The 18,937-nt window shown below is 41.0% G+C and overlaps 1 protein-coding gene across 17 annotated transcripts in view; it reads right to left on the bottom strand.

The window, feature by feature from the left end:
- Positions 1–482: 482 nt before the first annotated feature.
- Positions 483–18,937, bottom strand: part of plekha5 (pleckstrin homology domain containing, family A member 5) — a 243,235-nt gene continuing 224,780 nt past the window's right edge. For 16 of the 17 annotated variants that reach the window (XM_078419948.1, XM_078419955.1, XM_078419958.1 and 13 more), the window contains 5 exons: positions 17,017–17,178; positions 15,648–15,745; positions 8,301–8,434; positions 3,137–3,240; positions 483–1,548 (listed from right to left, as the gene is read on the bottom strand). In XM_078419948.1, the coding sequence (XP_078276074.1) occupies positions 3,149–3,240; positions 8,301–8,434; positions 15,648–15,745; positions 17,017–17,178 (486 nt within the window). In that variant the 3' untranslated portion in view covers positions 483–1,548; positions 3,137–3,148. The remainder of the gene's footprint in view (positions 1,549–3,136; positions 3,241–8,300; positions 8,435–15,647; positions 15,746–17,016; positions 17,179–18,937) is intronic. The other variant, XM_078419949.1, reaches the window with a different exon arrangement.

Here is an 18,937-nt window from a genome sequence, read left to right as displayed (position 1 = left end):
GAGGAGCAGTCACTTTGTGACAACAAAGGCCTTTTAAGCAATGAATCCTTGTTCCAGCCATGAGATACTGGCTTGAAGTTGCTCAATTATTTCGGAGAGAAGCTTAAAATCCAGCTTTTCTTGTTAAAGCCAGATTTTGTGTCAAAGCTAAAAGATTGGTACGGACTCTTGCTACGTGGCCCTGTGACTGTGACTTTTGCACTTCACTTGTTGTGATCTGTTGCTTGCCAAGTATTCCTTTCACTGTTTAAACAAAAACACCCTCGATTGGTTCTTTAAATGTTCTGTTGGAAGAAGTACAAATTAAATGGTTGATTGCAACACAGAATTCAGACTCGTATGCCTTTGCTTATCAGGATGCCCGTCTTAATCTGTGCTACAATAGTCAGACTTAAGGAGCAGAAGGAGATATTTAATAATCACCCCAGTGTCAATACAGTGATGCATTCAAACCATCTTCAAGGGCACACTCTTAATGTTTTTGTAATTTTAATGAGAAAATCAATATTCATCGTTCGTGAAAAATTAAGTTTGATACCTCTTAACAAATATTCCTTTTGGACACTTTCCTTTCTTGGTATGTGTCAGTATTAAACACATCTTAAAATACCACCACCAAAATAGCATTACCATTTATTATAACGTGATATAAAACAGGATGTGATATGGACAAGGCATATTAACACTTGTAATTAGCATTTTATAATTATAGACTCTGCTCATTGTACGTTATGTACACAATGAACATAATTACAATTTTTACATACAATGGGGTACTGAAAGTTAAGCCCTCTACATATTGTTTTGTATTTGAGCTATATTGGCGCATTGGAGCTGGAGCAAATCCTCCATAAAGCTTGTATGAAAGGTTCACTAAAGAGAGAACGTAGGGAAACTGGAAAATAAAAGTGAAACAGTTTTCATTTTTGCCAAAGGCAGTTTGGCAGTAACTGCATTCATTACAACATTAAGTATAAATAGTTACAGCAGATGGCATTATCAAATAACCGCATTTATCGGCACCAATACAGTGGCACTGAAATCATTGAAGTTGTAACAAAACAAATATGAATCCGCTTCCTATTGTATACCTTAAATTTTAGTTATTTTATAAAAGATATGGCAACAGTTACAAGTAAACTCAAGGTCAGGCATTAAATTAAACATACTGTACTATCTAAAACGCAAACAAAATTCTAACATATGAACCAAATTAAGATCATAATCACAATTTCTGCTAACGTACCATAATTTCTATATATGGACAATTTAAAAAGAGTAAAATACAAAACTGCTGTGAACCAATACATGCTCCTGAAGTAAGCAAAATATCGGCATTATATCCAAAATGGTATTTCCTATAAGGAGTGTTTAATAGAGAGTCAAGTGTCGCTGCCTGCACTTGATGCAGCCTTGTGCTCAAGTGCACTTGATATCCACATCCAACTGCTGACCTTCGACCACAGTCCCATTGCACTTCTCAATGCAGTCAAAGCTCTTCCATTCTACGTTGTTTAGGTTATAACTTTCCTGTGTCGATGGCCAGAGCTGCATTATCAAAAAGAAAGGCCATTAAAATTATTCAGTGAAATGTGTTGTTCAATATACAGGTTCACCACTGATTTTCCAGTAACTGATGGTCCGGCACCTTCTTTAATCCGGACAAAATTACGAGAGCGTACTTGAAATCCCCCTCGGAGGTCCTCCCAAAAGTATGGCACCAATCTCAACCTCATCGGGACTTCTGCGGCCGATCGAATCTGGCCCGGGGCTCTGGAACTCCGGCCCGGTCGGAGCCGGCAGATCTGCTCCCATAGCCGACTTCCACAGCCTATCGGGAGTAAAATTTGCCTCCTGCGGCCAGGGCTCTGGAACTCCGGCCCGGCCAGAGCTGGCAGATTCATTCCCATAGCTGACTTCCCAGCTGACTTTACGGGCCAGTATCTCGTCCCACCAGCGGCCTAGATGGACTGTTCCGGTACCAATCGTCTCCCCTCAGAGGCAGTAACCTCTGTTGGTCCGGCTAATCAGATAATCCAGCAAGGCTCTGGAACTAAGTTTGTTGGAAAAACGGTTGTGGACCTGTATATCAAAATTCAATACAACTGTCCACGATTACCTTTTTAACACATCTCACGAGTATCAGATTAATGTGCCCCAAATGCCACAATTAAAATTCGAGCTGTGTTATCTAACCCAAATCATTTTTTTTATATTGCTTTTATTTTTCTTTCTGGTTTCCATTTTTTTGGGTTCTTTTGAAACAGCAGAATTCCCAAGCAAAAATAAAATGTTTGAAGTTATTAAAAACATGACAACTAAAGGTTGAGATCAGATTTTGCTTCTTCTTTAGTTGCAACAGAAAGTTTTCTCCTCCTTTCAAGTGCCAAGTCTAAGATCCAATTATTCCCAGGTAAGAATGGGTACTCAATGTCATTAACTTCCACTTACTCCATCCAATCTGTCCACTGGTATTCTAATATCCTGACTTTGTCTCCCATGAATTTCCTCACCAAGGTTTCACCTTATGCCCAATTTTAGTGAATTTCAGACAGCAGTAGGGTGACCACTTTTCCCATCAAACCTGTCAACTCCCATCACAAAATGTAATCTTTAAGTATCGTGACAAATCTCAGTCCACCTGCATCCCTCTATCCCACCTCTTTCTCTCTCTTTGATTTGGAACATTTAGTGTGATATTGACAGTCTCATTTAATCTACTTCATCTCTCACCCTCACATGCCTCGGTCTGAACTTGCAGTGGGATGTTCTAACATTTTTCTAGCTTTGACATTTTCTATGCCACTATTAAAAAAAGTCAGTGGTTGAGATATGTAGACCAAGTAAATTACAAGGGGGTTAAATTATTATTGCCTTCACAACAATTACAGTCCCTGTTAGACAGAAAAAACAAAAAAATCAATTGGTCTTGATTCAGGGGTGATTGTCAATTTTCTAGACCTGAAGGAGAGAAGAACAAAAATGAAGCAAACTGATGAGAATTTGCCCCAACAAAGAAGGACAAGACTAACAGTATTTTACAATTAAGAAACAGTTGAGAAAATATTACACTTAGGTTTATGGGATGAAAAAAGGTACAAAGTTGAAAACCGAAAAACAAATAAATGAAGCTTACTTTTTCTAAACCTCATACACACATGAAATGAGATCCTTCAGTGAGCTGTGGGTGTGATGGAGATGGGGACTTTGGGGACTGGGGTGGAGAAGACAGATTACTTTCTGAAAAGAACAGGGAATGTGAAAAAGAATAAGCAAAAATTTAAAAGATAAACATCAACAAAAGACTACAATCAAAAAGCACAAGAAACTGTTTTCTGAACTAATATACTTACGTTTTACAATGAAAACTAAATGTCAAAAAACCCCAATGATTAATACATAAATGGCCACATTTAGTAACAGGGCTTTAAGATGCAACAATCAACAATCACACGCCATTGCCTATTTTAATACATAAAGCAAAGCTATGACTAAATTAATTAAAATCTCTAAATTGTACCTCAATTTATTTACTGCACGTACAAACAGAGAAACCATGCTCAGAAAATTCAACTAATGTGCTGAAGCCAACAATTAACAAAAATGTGGATACAATGATGAATGTAATGGAAAGCTCAGAGAATGACTTTCCAAACTGCCAATGCCATTATTTGACACTAAATAAAGTGCACTCATTTATATCTCTTTTGAATCACAGTTAAAATTAGCTGTGTTTCTGCTCTTGCGGAAGGGCTTTTCCGATTGGAAGAAAATTGCATGCTTATGCAGAACGGTAAAATAAAAATAGTTAATATAAAGTCACAAGGTAGCTACTCCAAGTGTTTCAAGGACGCAAAGCAATATTTACAAGTCTTAATATTGAGACAAAAGAAAATTGCATAATGCAATAACTAATGCAATATGTTAATGCAAGAAATGCAGCAGCTGGGATCTTGAGCAAACCAGAAAGCACTGAAGGAACTCAGCAGGTTAAAATGCATCCCTACAAATGCAATTTATTACTTTGGATTTAACTTCTTATATATCCAGATTTCAACATATATTTGGTGTCAGATGCTTCACTAATAAATGGATAGCAGTTCAAATGCACACAGAAGTCCCAACCTAACCAAAGCCAAAACCTAACCAAAGCCAGAAAGCACTGCCAATAAAATACCAATTACTCAGTCACCTAAGATACAACTTCCCACTCAAATGTTGACAGCTGTGCTTACAATCTATGTGTCATTTCCACTCTTCTTACCATCAACTTTCTGGCCTTTCATTGGCAGCATTGCACCAATTAATGGTATTAGAACATCAGCAATCCTTTGAAAAATACTGAGACCACATCTATTAAGCTCAAAATGTGTTAGGGGCAATTCCGTCTGAATATTATTGTAACAAGATCTTGGTGTAAGATAGATAATTATATTTGGACGAAAACTCAAAATGACTACCACTTGCAAACCGATAAGACGACTAAAAAGTCACACAAGTGGAATACTGCCTGGAGGCTATATTTAGAGCTCAAGAGTAAAACCTTATCCTACAATTTTATGCCAATTTATTCTAATAGAAGCAAAATGGCAAAGGAAAAAAGTTCGCAAACTTCTGAAGTGCGTTCTGTCAGCATAAATTCTGTGCGTATAGTATGAATTTTTTAATTCCCATCATGGACTAGGGCACATTTTCAAAATAAGATATTGTTTAATAGAAAATAAAATGATGCTTTTATCTCTAGCATTTTTAAAATCCTAATCACTGCTAAAAAAAAGGCAGATAAACAAATATGCAAAAATGATTAACATATGAAGAGAGTCTATTAAAAAGGCGGTAAAGTGAGAACTTGCATTTACATCTTCCTGAATTTCACTTAGTCTTATATTAGGAATATTAAATACTGGTGCAGACATATTTATCGACTAATTTAACTACACAAAGCTCCACAATTTCTCAATTTACTCTGCCCGATAAATTAGAAAATGCATGCATTGTGTTTGCATAAAACCAGATATTCAAGCAATGTAAATGCAGTAAAGACCGATAACCAGATAATGCTTGCCACTATAATATCGAACAAACCCCTTTTGATCTTTTTGCGAATAGTTGTAAAATTGTAATTATAAGCCATGATGGGTTTGTAAGTTAAGCCATTGGCTGAGTAAGTTGAACATTGAGTAATTGTGTGGCTAATATGTAAACCGTACATGTGCTGGTGTTTCTGTGATTATAATCTTTGGTCTCGAAATCACCCAGGATGCTGTAGAGCTGACACAATGCATAGATGCCCTTTGTTAAGGTAGCTTTTCTATGCAATCAGTTTTAGTTTAGTTTAATTTAGAAATACAGCGTGGAAGCAGGTCCTTCGGCCCACCGAGTCCACGACGACCAACGATCCCCATATACTAACACTATGCTACACACTGGGGGCAATTTACAATTTTTACCGAAGCCAAATTGACCTACAAACCTGTATGTCTTTGGAGTGTGGGAGGAAACCGGAGCACCCAGGGAAAACCCATGTGGTCACAGGAGAAAGTACAAACTTCGTACAGACAGTACCCGTGGTCAGGATCAAAGCCGGGTCTCTGGCGCTGTAAGGCAGCAACTACTGCTGCACCACCATGCCACCAAACTGTTAGTTAGTTAGAAAGACCACAACCAAAATTGTGTGACCATTTTTTTGTCAGAAGCAGATCAATATGAAAGGGGTGGGTGCGTGTGTGAACATAGCGTCGATACAGCAGAAACTGAACTAACTGTGGAGCACATAACAGTAACTGTGAGTTACTGACAGTCACACAAATCTTTCATTAGGTTAGCAAATTTGTAATCGAGGGCGCCTCAAACCGAGCAGAATTGAGACATCCTCGGATACATCTGACACAGACAGACCACGGTCAAGAGAATGCAGCAAAAAAAGAATCCTGAGGGAGCCGGTGCTGAGTTTCACTGATAACCTGGTGCCATTGATCAGTAATTCCTCTGCATACTTTAGACAAACTGAACAAACCCCAATTTCACATTCGTCAGTACTGATAAGCACTCGCACCACTTTCCTATTTAATTGCTACCAGTTGCGTGAGAAAAATACAGTTTTTCTCTACTGCATCCCCGTTCTACTCTACTACTACTCTCATTGGCAACCACCCACCTTTTACTACTGGTCCTGAGAGTCTTCAATCATTCAAAGCAGTACCTGGGCTATATGGCAACTCAACTGATTGCAGCTGATACATACACATGTTTTACTAAGGGTCCAGACGGCAATCAATTTAGATCAAATTTTCTGTGGCCTTTTTTATGCACCCGCAAACTATCGTCAGATATGCCCATTACAGATGATTTAACGTGGGTAAAAGGGACAAACAGTAACTTGTCAGATGGCACGTGGAAGAAAGGAAGTTGTAAATGAGGCTTTGTTAATGACATTGCATCTGACATTAAAGTAACATTTTGAAAGGAAATATAAATTTGACTATGTATCCAACAAAAGATTTTCAGAGTATGGGATACTGAGAAATACTTAGATCCTGGAAGGACCAATTCATGTGCATCGGTAATGTTTCAGTTCTGAAGAAGGGTCTCGACCCGAAACATCACCTATTCCTTTTCTCCAAAGATGCTGCCTGACCCGCTGAGTTATTCCAGTAATTTATGTCTAACTTCGGCATAAACCAGCATCTGCAGTTCCTTCCTACACATAATTCATGTCTTTAATCTACTATCTAGGTCAGTACGTTTTTTAAACTTCCATTGAGAAGAGCACAAGACCACAAAACTAAAGAGTCAATGATAATTTGGTAAAATAATAGTTAGGTCACAGTGAGCAACTTTGAATGTCTGAATATTCCAGACAGCTCGCTTAGTAGCCAAGATAGCTCATTAAAGTAGTCAAGAGGTAGCCAAATACCTCGTCATATACTTAATGATGTGCATGAATTGATGAACGAGATTCCCACTGGTCCTACTACCTATGTAGCGAAACCACTGCCAAGGGAAGGGTCGGGAGAATCAGTGGGGATAGAAGACCTTGTTGAGCTTGACTATAGTTTGGCAATGGGAAGAAATCTGATGTATAAAATAAGTGGGAGCCCCCCCCCTCCCCAGGGCTGCCAGCGATATACCACTAATTTTTGTAAATGAGACTGGCCAAGATCGGACATCTTGGTCGGCATGGTCAGATCAACATGGTCTCTTTCTGAGCCCTGTGACCCTAAAATAAAGGAGAATAAATTCAGCACAGATACATTAAAGGGCCAGAGGATGGAAAATATAGTGAACAAAAGCAAAAATGCCAAGGCAGAAAATCGGAGATTAATACAGAGTATGCTGAAAACTGTCGGAAGGTCAAAAACATTCCTGGAGAAGGACGGAAACAGCTGAGGTTCCAGATCACTGATTTTTTATCAGTCTAACGTTAATGAGATACTATAGTCCTCAAGAGGTAAAACATTGAATATTTCCATAGAGCAGGAAAGGTAGTGCATACTATTCCTTGGAGCCATGCCTGATCTTCATTAAGGCAGCTTATGGTAATTTTCTGGTGGTTTCAGGGAGGAAAGATGGGATCAAATGAGAAGTGAGGTGAGTGCTTATTGACCTGATGGATTTTGCTCAAGCTAGGTACATCACTAAGTTTGTTGCTGTCAGGAATGTTGTCAGGGATGGGCAGAGATCTTCAAGTAAAAAGAAGAAATACAGATATGAAGAGAAGTAAAATCCCATGCGGTGCCAGCTGCATAAAGGTCAGACAGCCATTTATTCAAAAACCACACAGGAAGCAGATACTGACAGAATTATGATATCGGAGTGCAGTAAAAGTGATCAATAATAGAGCGTTGAGTTTTGCACTGCCATTAGCAGAAGGCCGTTAAATATATACTACAAGAAAATTTGGACACTGCAATAAATTTTATTTGGCATTTTCTGATTCAATATCTATTATACAATAAAACAACAAAACCATCTAACTTCCAAGGCATGCAAAGACAGTAAGTAGAAATATTTTAACACAGAGAAACAAGATACTGCAGATCCTGGAACATTGAGCAAGATACAAAGTGCTGGAGGAATTCAGCGGGTCAGGCAGCATCTGTAGAGGGAGGTGGAGAGTCTGAAGAAAGGATCCCGGTCCGTAATGTCCTCTGTCCATTTCCTCCACAGATGCTGCCTGACCTACTGAGTTCCTCCAGCACTTTGTCTTTTGTTAAAATTGTGGTATTTCAATTTATGTTCATGTAGTATAACATATAATTATACATAAATGCTTGACACAAAACTGAAGCTTGACCTACCTCTTACAAGCCTGCTGCTTCTTGGCGCATCTGCAGTGACTTCATTGGAGATAGTAATCAACCTGACTCCTTCCTCTGCATTCTCCTCATCAGTACTGGTTTTGCGGTTAACAACTGGGGCCACAGTTTGCACACTAAAAGGAAAAGAAATAAGAAAGATTTTTGTCAATTTGATGATTTTCATTTAGATGGCTGGGCAATGAATGACTCACAGAACAATTTAGTTTCATTTAGTTTAGTTTAGAGATGCAGCACGGAATCAGGCCCTTCGGCCAACTGGGTCCGTGCTAACCAGTGATCGCCGCACACTAGCACTATCCCACACACACGAGGGACAATTTACAATTTTACCAAGCCATTTAGCCTCCAAACCTGTATGTCGTTGGTGTGTGGGAGGAAACCGGAGGTCCCGGAGAAAACCCATGCAGATCACGGGGAGAACGTACAAATTCCATACAGACAAGCAGCTGGTAGAGTTGTTGCCTCGCAGTGCTTGAGACCCGGGATCGAACATGACCTCGGATGCCTTCTGTGTAGAATTTGCACATTCTCTATGTGACCGTGTGGGTTTCCTCCAGTGCTCCAGTTTCCTCCCACATCCCAAAAGACAAATGGGTTTGTAGGTTAATTGGTCTCTGTAATTTGCCCCTAGCGTCTAGGGAGTGAGTGGATGAGAAAGTAGGATAACATAGACCCAGCATGGTGGCTGATCAATGGCCGCTGTGGACTCGATGGGCCGAAGGGCCTGTTTTCATGCCACATATTTCAAGAAATCAAGTGGTTGTGATGCTAGCTGAGGGAAGATGGGGCAGGCTTGCTAATCGTACATGGTTAGACTGCAGTAAAACACCAGATGACCAATGAAAACAGGAGAACATCTGTTACAGCAAAACTCCATTCAATCTACAAAGCGAATGAGTGTGTCGAATTGCTTGTCGTTTACATTCTTCATCACTCTTCCACCTTTGGCTCTCATCCTGTGCTACTGAAGCTAGGTAGAAGAACATCTCTTCTGACTCAGCATATTACTGTAGTTGGGATTTAACAGTAAAACTGGCCAGTTCTGATCAAAGGACATTGATTGCAAGCGTCAACTCTGCTTTTTTCTCCATGGATGCTGCTTCACCTGCTAAGCATTGCCACCATTCTCTTGTTTTATCTCAGATTTTTAGCATTGGCACAATTTTGCTTCTCTGGTTTGTATAACAGAGACTGACGTTTTACTTTAATTTCTCTGTCCTCCATTTTAATTAGTTTCATTTTATTTGCACCTTTAAACAAACATCCACACTTAACAAATCCCTATCCTCTCTCTGCTGGCACCCCACTACTGTGTCATTCAGTAGCTCCTTGTCTCCATCCGACAACATACACTACCTTTGCTCTTTCTATCCTAATTTATGGGTTGTTTTCTTCGTGCGTTTGAGACAGCAGAAGTTATGTCACGCCCTCCAGGCGCTGTAGCCAGTGCAACATGCTGTTGTCGAGAGCAGTGAGGTCTACCCCTCCACCAGGGGGGCGGACGGGGCTCACGTTGTCGACCTCCCCATGGTGAGCCCTGTCAACTGACCTCAGTCAGGCGGACGACAACAAGCAGACAGCCGAAGCAGAAGCAGAAATCTATGGGTAAATATTCGGCTGTGCCATGACTCAGACCCTGTTGCTCCTTTTTCCAAATTAGCGTGGTGCTTTTAAAATATTGTAAAGCTATTTGGCCCTCTAATTTACACAGACCACTTCTATTGAGAATTTATCAGTGTTTAAATGTTTATCGGTTTTAGAGTAGGTTTTGTCAGTGGGTCCTGATATTAATTGTTGTTATATAGAAAGGTTAACGAAATGCATTGTGACTGATTAATGGCAAGCAAATTGAGCCCACGACTGCAGATTGGAAGCCAATTACTTTAGTGCTAACTTTACAAAGAGCTCTCCAATTGGTTCTAATCCCTGCTTTTTTTCCCCCCTTAGCCTTGCAGTTCCGTTTCTTCTTTAAGTAAACAATCCATTTCTTTTGACAGCCTCTATTGAATGAACTTTCAGACAAAGCATACAATATTGTCTTTAAAAGAAAATGGGTGGCACAGTAGCACAATGGTCGGCACGTAGAGTTGCTGCCTCAAACTCCAGAGACCTGAGTTCAATCCTGACTACGGGTGCTGTCTTTATGGAGTTTGTAAATTCTCCCTGTGACCACATGGGTTTTTTTCCAGGTGCTCCAGTTTCCTCCCACACTCCAAAGACATGTGGTAGGTTAATTGGCTTTCGTAAAAATTGTAAATTGTCCCGAGTGTGTTGTGTATTGGGTGATCGTTGGTCGGTGCAGACTTCATCGGCCAAAGGGCCTGTTTCTGCGCTGTACCTATATATCTCTTTAGTCTAAAAGTAAAGTCTAAAGTCTAAACATTATCCCCATCAGACATTTTGCTCTCACCAACCATCTTAAATCTGATTCACACATTATTATACCAGGCTGCTGTACAAAAGTTTCCATAATTTTGAAAATCTCCTTTACTTCTACTATTTTCAAATTATTTCATCTCTACCATAAAGTCAATGGCCTAAATCCCTGATAGCACCCCTGTAAATTTCCTCTGCATGCTCTCCAAGACGTCAACATTCTTTGCAAAATTCAAATTGCTGCATGTCAGGCAGCCTCTATGGAGGGAATGGATACTTGACATTTTGGGTCGGGACCCTTTTTCAGACTCTCCATCTCCCACCTCCACCCACACACCATCAGTGTGAAGAAGGGTTCTGACCCAAAAAGTCATCTGTCCATTCTCTCCACAGATGCTGCCTGACCCACTGAGTTCCTCCAGTACTTTGTATTTTGCTCAAGATTCCAGCATCTGCAGTCTCTTGTGCCTCCACAACATCCTTTCTCATGTGTGGCACACGCTCCTGCAGTGGCCCAACAATGTTTTAGAAAGTTTAAAAACAACTACCTTGCCTTTATGACAAAAAGTCCCTGAAAAGTAGATTATTTTATTTGGAGCTTCAAATTACAGATTATTCTTTGCATCTGCACGAGTTAGTCAATTAAAGGGGTCCGATTCCAAATTTTAAAAAAACCGAAAGAATTTATGTAGCAGTTTCCTCAACTTCAGAACATCTGAAAGTACTTTATAGACAGTGATGTGCATTTAAAGTGCAGTTACTCATGGCTAAATTGAATAGCGTGGTAAGTATGCGCTGTGAATGCATATTTAAACAGCACCAACAGTTCCTGCCGTCCGTTCTTTGTCATGTTTCCGTGATCAGCCCACACTAAACGTGTGCCATTTATTGGTTTGGGCTCGATTTCATCAACAATTAGCACCATGTAGAAGTGACTCAGCCCGATTGCCCTAATTAAAGGCAAGGTCGTTGTGGTCAGAATTAGTGCAAGCATTAATCCAGCTTACTAGAAACTAGTCTGAAAATAAGTAAAAGAAGGCATCATTATTCTCACACTGGGAGTGGAAGATATACACCCAAGTGGAAGTGTTGCGAATCCATAGCTAATGACTATGGAGACTCTGGGGAACGTAGTCTGAGGCACATTCTCTTCACAATCCTCACCATCACATCTGATAACAGGCTGCAGATGGTATCAGCCAAGCACATCTTACTTTCCCTCTTCATCGTAACTCCACCACGTTTTTCTCTCCTTTCAGATGGCGATGTTCCAAACTGGCCATGCACATTTACATACAGTGTAGATGACACACAAAGGACTACAGATGCTGCAATCTTGAGCAAAAACACAAAGTGCTGGAAGAACTAAGCGAGTCAGATGCTGCAATCTTCAGCACAAACACAATGTGCTGGCAAAACTCAGTGGGTCAGGCAGCATCTGTGGAGGTAATGGGCAGACACCGTTTCAGATCAGGACCCTTCTTCAGACTGACATCAGTACATAGTCTGTTCCCTGCGATGGAGAGAGAGATTGAGAAAGGAGAGAGACGTTGGAAAGGACCCAGTGAATTTGAGGCCAGGATGGAAGTCACTGGTAAAGTTGATAAAATCACTGAGTTGTGCATGGGTGCAGGAGGCAGCCCCATGCTGTTGTCAACACAGTGCAGAATGAGTTGGGGAATGTTGCCTGGGTGTGTTTGGAACAAAGAACAAGACAGGCATAGCTGGGGGCCGTGTGAGTGCCCTTGACTACATTGATGTGATGAAAGTGATAGGAGTCAGAAGAGAAGCTGCTAAGGGCAAGGATTAGTCCACCAGGCAGAGGAGAGTGTTAGAGTTGATGACATTTGAGCTGATTGTTGTGTTACTGTGGAGAGCAGCTTGAAGATAAATTCTGCACATGAGAAGTCTCTGAGAATGAGTGAAGGATGGCAGCTTGCCAAAGGGCAGTACATTCTGCTGCAGAGAATTTAAATAAGGGGTGTTGGTGGGAAATCCACAAAGGCAGCAAATGAGTGTGTATAACAAACTGCTTTGTGAATTGGCTGCCAGCCAGAGAGCATGTGTGCAATGTTAGAGGCTCTGAGGGTGTACAACCCCAACACTGCATAGGGATTTGCACCGAGCTTGGAACTCCACCTCTTTCCATGATGAACGTGACACCTCACACTCGTGGACTCTACTCTGAAGTAGTAGCCAACCTACATCGGTTCTAACTCCATACACCAATGTGACCTTATCACTGCTGCTTCTGCAATTGCTCTCTCTGTTGCCCATCAAGTGCCACCCAACCTAGACTGTCGTTACTCACGCAAAGAGCTGAGACTGGGCCTCCTTGTGCAGATGGATACAAATGGCTGGAGTAACTCAGCGAGTCAGGTAGCATCTCTGGAGAAAAGGGATAGGTGACGTTTTGGGTTCAGACTGTTCTTCAGAACTCTGACCCGCTGAGTTACTCCAGCATTTTGTGTCTATCTTCGGTGTAAACTAGTATTTGCAGTTCCTTCCTACGCTCCTTGGTGCAGAGCTGTTTAATGTCATTCTTCAATGCATTTGCAGTTTGGCCCACTGCAGACTTTTACCAAACCCCAACCACTGGGATTGCACCAAGGAGAAGCATTAGGGTTTTGGATTGCACATGTCCGACCAGTACAAATGGATGCACAGGAACAATTACTTGATGTTTCTCAAAAAACCAATGCTAAATATAGGTTTCTACTATCATTGTGGTCAAACAGATGTTGTGATGATCAGTAACAAAGATAATGTAGAAATTGCTGAGTTAACCGGGAATTGGATCTTAGCCCGAACAGTTGGTTGGAGATGCTGAGATTAATTCCTCCTCCACCAACTTTAGCTCCACATCTGCAGACAAAGATTGGCACAAATGACTGCAAGTCATGACACTCACACAAGGAAAGGACAGATGTGGCACTCTTGCATAATGCAAGCCCTCGCAGAATGATCCAGACGGATGCATTGTTTCAATGAATCGATTGGGCAGAACATGGATCTTATTCTAAGCCCTCCCAGACTTGGTGCATTGGCTTGCACCAAAGTCTAGTCATAGAGTCATAGATAGAGGCAGTGTGGAAATAGGCCATTCGGCCCAAATTACCTACACCGGCCAATATGTCCCATCTACACCAGTCCCACCTGCCTGCATTTGGCCCAAATCGCTCTAAACCTGTCCTATCCATGCACCTGTCTAATTGTTTCTTAAACATTGTGACAGTATCTGCCTCAACTACCTCCTCTGGCAGCTCGTTCCATACACCTACCACCCTTTGTGTGAAAAAGTTACCCCTCAGATTCCTATTAAAGCTTTCCCCCCTCACATTAAATCTATGTCCTCTGGTTCTCGAAGTCTGGTGAGACTTTAAGCTTCTTCTGCCTGTAGCCATGTTGAAGTCTTGTAGTGATTCAGAGGTATGGAGCACAATGAACTAATGCTAAATAAAAATATTCAGACTGCTTTCTGTAACCGTTGTGATTTTCTGTGAATAGGCAGAGCTTATAGAGCTGTGCAGTCCAATAAGGTGCTCTAAAAACATTATGTGTGCGGTCAAAACTTGCAATTCTCATGAATCAGTGTTCTCTGGTGGAATTCAACTATTCTAGAATAGTGCTGTGGTATCTGACCCGCTGAGTTACTCCAGCCATTTGTGTCTATCTGCTCAAGATGCCCAGTTTCAAGGTACATGGATAGGAATGGCTGGAGGGATATGAGCCAAACGTTGGCAAATGGGACTAAGCTTAGATGGGGTATCTTGGCTGGCATGGACGAGATGGGCCAAAGGGCCTGTTTCCGTGCTGCATTGCTCGGAATAAATCTATGACTAAGGACTTTGGTGCTAAACAATGTTTAGAGTGATGTCACTCTAAACACCACGTGCAGGAAGGAGGAATCCTTTCTGTCAGCAAGTACTGGGTCTTCCATGCTATCTGAATGCATGACATTATTCCATCATGAAGGTGTAATTTAACAGTGCTGAGATCAAGGCTATGTTGCAATGTGAATTAGTACTTCCAGCATGTGCAACCATAAGCATGTTGTATTTCTACCCAATGTGGACTGAAGTAAAAATATGCAAGTGCATCCAAACAGAAGGTGCCACGTAGCTGAATTTTTGGCCACTAAGGTCAAAGCAAAATTCTTTACTGATGCCATTTATACTTTGATTTGCAATTCTCACATCTGTTCAATGTTACATATCGATCTGACTTACCATAGAACTGAAGGAGGAATTTCAATATGGCATTATATTACAGCAGCTTTAGAGACACTGCTTTACAAACAGGTCTTTCAACTCATCAAATCCTCATCAACCAACGATCACCCATTCCCACTAGTTCTATGTCATCCCACTTTCTCATCCACTCCCTACACACAGGGACAATTTACAGAAGCCAATTAACTTACAAACCCACACATCAATGAGATTTGGGTGGGAGATTTGCACACAGTTCAATAACAATCCGATAATACGTTAGGCACAATCATACTAAGTATAAGTGTGTAGATCACACCAAGTCCATAAAAAGTGTTGGCACGTTTTAGACGTCATCTTGTAGCCTTCAAGGAACACAGGGAAAATATGTAAACTCCACAGACAGCGCCCGAGGTCAGGATCGAACCGGATCTCTGGTGCTGTGAGGCAGCAGCTCTACCAACTGCGCCACTGTGTCGCCCAAAAGATATGCCACCATTTTCTCAGTTTCTTATTCCAAATCACCTGTCATGAAGGACTGCAGTCCTCAAAGTGGCAGTCAGTGAAGCCGCTCCAATTTGCCAGCTGGTAAAATCTCCATACTCTATCGAAAGTGAATTAATTACACAGAGAAATGCTGCACAGTCTGACTGCAGCGTAAATTCAACTCAATCAGTAAAGATTACTTGAATAAGATTTAATGATTCTTTCATTCTTTACACATCAATCAATAATGTACCTGCTTCCGATTTCTATTTCATCGATGTTCTTTGATTTATTCATGATTTTGTCGGGACTCAGCATTTCAGATTCAGTCTTGAGCACTTGGCTTGGAAACTACGGAGTGAAAACACAAAGCAATAGTTTTAAGGATGTCTAAAGCAAAGATACTAGAGGAGCAAGATAGACCACTCGACCCTAAAAACCGTAGTATGTCACGGCGCCATTTTAGTAGGCAGAAACTTGCAGAAACATTTTAAAAGAAAAATAACAAAAATCTGTGAATTGATAGATGAGATATATTCTGCATTTTAATGGTGTCATCACACATGCTGTTCCCCCACAACACTGATTACACTGCGAGAGGCATAGCGAACGGCGGGGTTTGCCTACTAAAATGGCGGATGTTCCGCTCCTTTGCGTACTACACTTCAGTATAAGCGATATCAAAGGAGTGGTCCATCTTATTCCTCTAGTATCTTTGGTAAAGAGTGTTCAGATTTTTGTTTATTGATCCAAGACCCACGAATGGCAGGCCTCAGGTTTGACAGCGAGAACTTTAGCATCTTTAAATGCCCAAAGGGTTGAGTGCCATTGCTTTGCAATTCAGATTGGAGGAACTGAAGTGTGCTGGGCATGCAGACTGCCCACTCAGGAGATCACTGCTGGTTCATAATATTGCCACAGACCTCGTTTGTATTATTTGAGTGAGCCTCATCATACAACGATGGATGAGATTTCCAAATTAATGTCATTTTCAATAACATATCTTTGTCCCATTGATATCAATGCAAATATATGTTGGTCTCCATGAGATCTTCCCTTCACCATCATGGCCCCTTGAATGGACATCAAATTTCTCAACCTCCTTTGCAGAAGTACATACCCACCCTGTTAACATCTTTTTGATTGCATGGAAACAGATCCTATAGGTCCACCAAGTCCACGCCGACCATCGATCACCCGTTCACACTAGTTCTATATTATCCCACTTTCTCATCCGCTCCCCACACATTCGCAGCGATTTATAGAGGCCAACTAACCTACAAACCCACACATCTTTGGGATGTGGGAGGAAACCGGAGCACCCGGACAAAACCCACATGGTCAATGGCAGAACGTGCAAATACTACACAAACTGCAATAGAGGTTGGGATTGAACCCGGGTCTCTGGAACTGTGAGGCAGCGGCTCTACCAGCTGTGCCATTGTGCCAACCCACGCGAATCGTAGCAATATTTTATGTCTTACATCAACATTTTGTTTCTTTCAATTATTGACATGCTCAAACCTGACACAACCTGTTTTCCCCCAAGTTTTTTTAACCTATGCAGGACATAGAATGAAATGAAAGGAAGAAAAATAGAGTACTATATGACCTGAACTCACATCTTTCCTGCTTTCTGACTGCTGCTGATTTGACTCAATGTTTCCTTCCTTTAAACGAGCTATTTCTTCTGCTGCAGTTTCCCGATGTTGATCACAATTATCATGTCGAACAGCAGCTTCCAGCTCCATGATATTACTTTCAGTTGTTTTGCTTCTGTAAAGCTGAAACAAGCAACAGCTACATTTTACTGTGGCAAAAGAGGCAGGTTCCCAGACCTGGTATGGACCGAAGCGAGTTCAGATTTCCCTGTGACAATTTGAGAATTTCTATTCAGTCTGAAATAACAACCACTAATGGTGTGGGCGATAGATTACTGCAAATGCTAAACTAGTTCACTCTGTTCCTTATGGATTAATGGAAGGGAAGTTACAATCCTTACCTGGTTTATTCTGTATCAGTTCCTCACCAACATGATTGACTTTCAATGGCCTAACTGCAAAATGCCATCATTAGCCCCAGAGGGTAAATGGAGGACAGTCAATGCCAGTCTTGGCAGCGGTAGTCAAATCCCAAAATTGATTAAGATCGGAAAACTCTCATCCCAACTACTATCCTTTCTGAAACACATGCTAGATGTTGCATTTTTAGCACAGTTAATCTTATTCTTGAACTAGTGAAATTTAATTTCTTTCTAAAGCAAGATGACAATAATAATAGCCTTGAATTAAAATTCCAAAGAGCTGGTTTCTCAAACATTCAAAGCCCAACTTTACCGAGAGTAGATTACACGAGTGATTATATACCAATCACAGAATTGGACCAGGCACTACCAGTTATGACCCACAGTGATGTACCTTTCAAAATCTTAGCATCATTTGCCCCGATCAACTACAATATTCAGTACAATGCCCTTTTCTACTCACACCAACATAAATTGGAGAAGCCTAGTAAATCATGATAGCCAAACCATTGAACCCTTTCATTGCTGCAATCCAGAACATCAATACAACAACAAATACAACACATTAATGAATAATCCTATAGCCTTAATGGCTTACTGCAAATTCTGGAAAGTGGCATCTGGTCTGAAGAACAGTAACCTTTTTTTTGGTTCCTCGTTACTTTATTTAAAATTCCTGAATCTCTCTGGACTGCTGCTCAAGATCGATCATGGGCAGCCAGCAGAGCATGTGCAGCAGCTGAGAGTAATGCACATAAAGCACACTGATCAGAATGCCGAAAAAAGACACGGCATGGAAATAGACCTTTCGGCCCACCGAGTCCACGGCAGCCATGGTATCACCTGCTCACGCTAACTCTGTAACCCCACTTTTGCATCCGCTCCTAACACACTTTATTATGTCAGCAATTGCAGAGGCCAATTAATTACAAACAAGCACATCTTTGGGATGTGGGAGGAAACCGGAGCTCCCGGAGGAAACCTGTGCAGGCACAGGGAGGACATACAAAGTCCACACAGATCGCACCCGAGGACGGGATCGAACCTGGGTCTCTGGTGCTGTGAGGCAGCAGCTCTAACTGCTGCGCCACTGTGATGTCCACAATCTAGCTTCTCATTAGCAAACCAAGGACAACTGTTTGATACTGTTTACTAATTCAAGTAAGTTATACTAAAGCTGTTGACATGTTTTCTAATAATGTACGTACAGACACTCAATTTGGACAAATTTAGGCAATTCTGCAGCTGGCTGATAAGACCCAACAATCCAACCTAATGTAAAAGACTTTTCATTGTATTCCCAAAGAACTGTTATTAGGTAAGCTTCAGCACACTTATGGTTTAAAAAATGCATCACATTAGCTGCAACTTGTGAATGTCTTAAGTGTTTGAATAATCAAATAAATTAGGCTATCAAAAAAAAAAAAATCGGTTGCCACAATAATACACTTAAACATTCAAGAGAAAAAATAAAGTGCACTCCGGGGAATGTTATCCCTCTAAAATTCGACAATCACTGT

This window comes from Rhinoraja longicauda, chromosome 23, assembly GCF_053455715.1.
Source record: "Rhinoraja longicauda isolate Sanriku21f chromosome 23, sRhiLon1.1, whole genome shotgun sequence".
NCBI lineage: Eukaryota > Metazoa > Chordata > Chondrichthyes > Rajiformes > Arhynchobatidae > Rhinoraja > Rhinoraja longicauda.
This window is presented reverse-complemented; position numbering and strand designations above follow the sequence as displayed.